This window comes from Nansenia antarctica (genome assembly GCF_963989245.1).
Source record: "Nansenia antarctica genome assembly, chromosome: 9".
Lineage (NCBI taxonomy): Eukaryota > Metazoa > Chordata > Actinopteri > Argentiniformes > Microstomatidae > Nansenia > Nansenia antarctica.
Window position 1 is genome coordinate 30,304,369 of NC_137679.1, and position 6,409 is coordinate 30,310,777.

General features: G+C 45.0%; 1 protein-coding gene across 1 annotated transcript; it reads right to left on the reverse strand.

Moving 5' to 3' along the window:
• Positions 1 to 3,432: 3,432 nt before the first annotated feature.
• ctxn2 (cortexin 2) lies at positions 3,433 to 3,678 on the reverse strand (the record flags this gene model as incomplete). The annotated part of the gene is made up of 1 exon (XM_080538859.1): positions 3,433 to 3,678. One exon carries the CDS (start codon positions 3,676 to 3,678, stop codon positions 3,433 to 3,435), a length of 246 nt encoding a protein of 81 aa, XP_080394985.1.
• Between the last annotated feature and the right edge of the window lie 2,731 nt (positions 3,679 to 6,409).

Below are 6,409 nucleotides of genomic sequence, written 5' to 3' on the forward strand. Positions count from 1 at the left end.
CTTACTGACTGCCAGGAGAAAGCTGCTCATGGAAGTTCACACTGGTGGGAAACTTGTAAAGTGACTAGGAAAACTTTCAAGGTTAAAGTCACACTTAATGATATGCAATGACTTAAGGCACAGATAATGTCACCTGGAGAGTTCAGATTGTTGATGTTGTGACGTATGACTTTCATAATGGATTATGGAAATATGAATTACAGCATTGATTGAACAAAAGTTGGAAGTTGCGATGCCTTAATAAATGACCAATCAATCAAAACTTCAAGATAAACGATAAGATATGATCATTCTTATCTATAATGAACTGTTATGGAAGTTGTCTTATCATGGTGAGTGCATGGTGCAGTGAGACAAAGAGGTGAAACAGTAAGTGTGAGAGTATTAAAGGTCTAAACGAGAGTTAATATGAGACTACAGATTACTACAGGAATATCCTCAAGGCATTTCTGTATAGAGGCACCTGACTCCTAAGCTGCTTTTTAAAACACCTTCACAGGTAGACTTCCTTATTACTGATCCCCAATGATTTATATGCCCGCCCTGAATGGCCGCCTAATAACTCACTATCTGACCTTGGTCATATTAGACGGAGAAAAACACTCCTGCACATGTCTTTAATGGCAGATGAATCAGATCTAAATAACTCATGATAGAGCACTTGAATGAATGAATTAAGAATGCTCATAATTGCTTCGATACACATATGTGTGTGTGTGTGCGTGTACGTGTGTGCGTGTGAGTTTGTTTCTCTAACAAAAGGGGCCAATTATTATTGAATTGATTAATTTCATCCAAACACACATTCTGGGAGTGCAAAAAGAACGACAATACAATACGAGCCATCTATGTATGCAGACGCATTTGGCCTCACAGCTAATATAACAGCTAATATAACTGGTATTGCCATGTCACGACATGGCAAGGACAGAGGTCCATAGACCACAGGTAATAATTATAATGATGATTGATAATGGTAGGTAATCGACCAGGTCCATAGTACAGCCGTTGGGTTAGGCAAGAGCTCCCATTGACTGCAGGAAGGAGTTTCTCCAGACAGAGTTCTGCTGAGCGCCTGGCAGACTGAGATGTAACATATCCTGTAATTATCAATGAGCATGGTTCAATGGTTTCCATGACAGCTCCTTTGTTTTGATTGACCTGCAGTATCTTCATCCCGCCTCTTCTTGACGTTCATAGGCTCCTGAAATAAATGAAGAGTTTTTTGCAGGTTGTCAGTGTGTCAGAGGGAGGTCTAGATGGTGTCTGAGAGCAGGCGGATAGGCGGGGCTGGACCGTGCCGGGCCCAGGCCAGGCCAGTGAGTGGTAGACCCAGATGAAGGACGACAAAGACCTGCCTGATCATCACATACTGTCACGGTATGCCTGGCCTGCCTGTCTACCCCAGCACCAGCACAGCCACTCTCGCAAAGTCATACACACTATCATTCTCCTCACCCCCTCTCTCACGCACTCTCTCTGCCCTCCCTCTTTCTGCCTTCTCTCTCTCTCTCTTTCTCACTCTGTCCTCCCCCCTTCACTCTCTCTGCCACTCTCTCCCCCTCTCCCTCTCCCTCCCTGTGGCTGCAGGCATTTTGGGTTGGATAGATAGGAGTGTCAGAGACATCGAGAAAAGGTCTGATATTTTCCTGGTATGAAGAATGATGTTGAGCCTCTGGCATTTGTTTGACCTATACAGGTAACAATGTGTACACCCAGTCTTTATCCTTCATCTGCACATTTTGATTTTACAGATGTACACACATGTATGTTATTTTAACTCTACAAAATGCAATGACACACAAAACATAGGGTAAATTAAGTCAGGAAAATCTTTTTATTTCACAAGATTTAATCAAATCCACAGTAATGAGTTATCTCTGCTTCTGGCTCAGAGAGCAACGAGTGAGGAGACACACAGTAATCTGCTGTCTTCAGGACATGGTGTGTACACACACACACACACACACACACACACACACACACACACACACACACACACACACACCCATAGCAGGTGCTCTTCTATCTCTAGATGAAGGCACGTACGTAAACCCATGGTAGGTCACAGTAAGGCAGATTCACAGCACTAGGAACACTGGAGTTTAGCCAGTCCGTCCGTCCGTCTGTCCAGTTTTTCAGTTTGTTCATACAGTCCGTCTCTGTAAGGTCTGTCTGTCTGTCTAGAGGAGGGTGAGTGGGTGAGCAGGAAGGTGAGGCACGTGCAGTGTTGATTGACATCCCACCCATCCAAAGTCACCTTTCCTCTGCAGACAGGAAGTGACAGATTCTCACCCACGTCTTAGAAAACAATGGTGCTGAGATGACAGTCAAAGTTTTCACTTCTCATTTCCTTTTTTGGTTTGTTTACATTTTGTATCTGATTGACCTGATCTGCCAATGTCGGCTCAGATTCAACAACAGGCAGCCCTGTCTGATTTAGGATGGTTTAGTCCTGTCCTCAAAGACAGTTGTTATGTGAATCTTCAACTAAACGTGTAAATGTGACAACGTATACCATCAGTTATACACTGCAACAGTACATACAATAATGCTGATAACAGTTTTTGTGTTGATTAGAAAACAATAACACCATGTATATTATGTAAATCACAGTTTGCACATCTCTCGATCAGTCTGTATGACTGACCAACAGGACTCCATTGAAAGGCTCCATCCATGTAAACACACAACAGAATGATCCATTCAGATGATGAACAAGCAGTTTGCTCTTAAAATTGTTCACAAAGACTATGCATTACCCTGTATACATCCAAACACCCTTGTGCAGCACAGCTTATCATACACTGTGTACGAGCCATGGGATACTCATCGGTCTCCTGCTCCATCTTGGTCAGACAAACCTTTTCCCTGAGACCACCTCCTTCACAACACCAGCAACATGGTCACATGAATACACTGTACACCGTATCTGAGCTCAGAGCTCACAGCACACACTCACACACACTTACACACACACACACACACACACGCACACACACACACACACACACACACACACACACACATACACACACACACACACACACACACACACACACACACACACACTCACACACATTGCACATACTGTCCACTGTTTCAAACAGATTTCAGTTTATAACAGAGAGGTTTTACTGGTGTCTGGAAGCCAGGTGCAGAAGCCGCAGTGGGGCTGTGGGTTAGGTAAAGGAGAAGGAGCCGTGGTGCATGTGTCTGTGTGTGTGTGTGTGTGTGTGTGTGTGTGTGTGCCTGTGTGTGTATGTGTGTGTGTGTCTATGAGAGAAAGAGAAAGTGTGTGTGTGTGTGTGTGTGTGTGTATGTATGAAAGAGAGAGAGAAAAGAGATAGGAAAAGAGCATGTGTGTGTGTGTGTGTGTGTATGTGCGCGCACTCGTGCATGCATGCGTGCATGCTTGTGTGTCCTCCTGTGTTAGGTGAGGGTGTACTCAAACGTCCCCTTCTCCAGTCCCTCTATACCGTCAGCCCAGTTTGAGGAGGGCATGCTGCTGTAGGGGTCCAGAAGGATCCGGAAGCACCTGACGATCAGCAGCCCCAGGAACAGCAGCAGCATCCCCACGAAGGCGAACGTCGTCCCCTGCTCCAGCGACAGAGAGTACGCCATCATGTCGCCACCGCTCATCGCAGAGTGGGAGTGGTTGTAGTGGACGCTACACATGGTAATCCAACACCCAGGTGCCTCATCGCTACTGTGATGGGGACAGGCTCACAGAAGCCCGCAAGCTACCTGGACAAGAGTCAGTGAAACAGAGAGAATGGGTTTATTTTCAGGGAATGAGTTATTAATGAAATACGGTATGAGAATAGCAATGTCGTCATTATTAATATTCATGACATATTGTAGCTCGACAGTTGGAAATGTGGGGAACTATATAGCTATGCATACGTGCGAATGAAACGAGAGGGAGAGAGACCGCACAAACGCGGGACCAGTTACAACATCAAAAGCACATCCATGCAATAATGCACGATTCAAAACCTATTTGCTATTCAACCTCCATTTCCCCTCATTAAATACATGAATTGCATAAACCTTGTAGGCAATGGGATTTGTAACAAAAACATTGCTTGTCCAGTAGATTAAGCATGATAGAATATGAAAAAGCCTCTCTACCTGTTGCTTTTGAGCAGAAGCCAACCCCACAGCATAATTCCATCAAGCAAAGGAAGGGTGATTGACAAAACATGATGACAGAAATGATGTGGTTATGGTAACAGAATGAGCCCTTAGTCCTCCCAACCCTCTCTTAAGAACACAAGACTGTGTCTGAGCAGCAGGTGGCTAGAGGGAGGGAGAGAGAGAGAGAGAGAGAGAGAGAGAGATCCTGTACGGGCAGGTTCGTTGGTGTGGAGAGAAGAGAGTGGGAGTGAGGAAATAGAGAGAGAGAGTGCAACAGAGCACGAGATGTAATGAAGGTAAGAAGAAGTGGGGAAAGAGAGAGGGAGAGAGAGAGAGGTCCTGTATTGGCAGGTTCTGAGATGTGGTGGTGTGATGAGGAAGAGCAGGCAGCTCACAGTCATTATCGTTACATCCTCACAAACCTGTTGCTGCTGTTCCTGCTGGACAACTCCTGTTTCCTGGAGCACACAGACACCTCCGATCGATCCTTCCATAGTCCTCTAATTAGATCCTACAGGCTATCCACCCACACACAAAGGGAGAGGGGGGAGAGAGAGTTCTGTTCGATAGTACCTGTTCTGGTCAGCCTCTGTATCCTCTCAGGGAAGCTGCCTCCCTCTCTTCTGACACTCCCTTGCTCGCTACCTCCTCCTCTTCATTATCATTCTGCCTCTCTATCTCTCTCTCCCTCCGAAAGCATGCATGCTCGCTCCCACTGCATAGCAACCACTTGTTAGTTTCACTCAGCCTGCCTGCTGGTTTATTCACAACATTCCGCAGTATACACAGCAACATCCCTCCTCCTCTCTCCTTTTCTCCTCCTCCTGCTCCTTATCTTCCCCCTCCCCTTGTTTACTTGGCTTTACTCAAAACATCTCCCCTAAAATGTGACAGGAATATTATAGCTTTGCCAGCAGACAGGCTGCTGCCTCGGTATCCTCTGCATAAAAAGTGCTGTCGTGGAGGTATTTCTGTACACTGTCCACCCAGCTCAGTTTGATGATGATGTGCTTTATATTAGTGCTGGTGGCTCTCCTCAAATTGAATTAGTCCCTCTACTTAATAGGCTTATTACTGCATGTGTACTGCACCTCCCCTGATGTGGTGATATTGTCTCAGACAGACATATGGCTGAGGGCCGTCTCAGTAGTCCTTGGATGTCATAATATGGTTCTCACTTATGAATATGGATGGATATGATTTGGATTTGATGAACTGAGATTAGGGCACTTTGGTTTGGTTCTGTAGTGTTTCTCTCTTCTAAGTGCAGGCTTCCATACAGGCTTTAGTATGCGTTTCCTCTCTATAGGTACTGTCACTGCTTGGTAGCGTTTGACCCTGTTCCATAAAAGTTATTAAATGCCGTCCAAAGGACATCTGTGTAAAGACGGCTTGACTTTTATCGCTGTTGGACAGCGGGTCAACACTGATATTGAGAACTGTAAACTATTCTTAGATTAGAATATAATCAGGACAGGCCTTATGGCGCTTTTCCACTACCGACCCGAACCGGGCCGCATTTGTATCCGAGCCGTGCCGTGCCGTACTTTCAGAAACGCTTCTCCATTATACTGAGAGACCCGGGACTGTAGGAGGAGTTACGTGTCATAAGATTCCCCCCGCTATACAGATCAGCGGGGGGAAATGCGATAAGAATTATGTCAAAATGCAGCACTATCGTGCACAGATCAGCCTTACAACATGTAACGTTAAGTGCCTGTTTCTTGCCGCTTTCAGTTCTAGTAGACTAGTTTAGATCTCGCAACCAGGGAAATGCCGACATGAAATGCCGACACGATTCTATTTTTATTTCTCCTGACACTTTGAGCACTGTGCTTTTTTTTGTTGGTGAACTACCGTAATAAGCCTAAAAAAGTTAAACTGTTCAAAAAGTGCAACTTCTCTGCTTTCAGAAACTGTTTGAATTTTTTAGATTGGGCATATAGTTCATGAATTACGATAGTTTGAAGGAACGCTGTAGAATCTGCTGTAGACAGCTCCGGTTTCGGAGCAAGACGCGAATCTATCGGCATTAGTCAAATACATGCTCACATCCAGTCATCCGCTCACTGCTCTCCATCAAAAATGGCACATCCATCAATAATATTACACAATAACAACTGCTCTGATTAGATTGCTTAGATTGTTTAATACATCAACGGGGGAAAAGCGAGATGAACTCTGAGCGAGTATCATGCTTCCTCCATTGAACGGAAAGTCCTATCTATTCCATTCAAAGTGTTTTAGCCTTCCCCCTTTCGACTGGTAA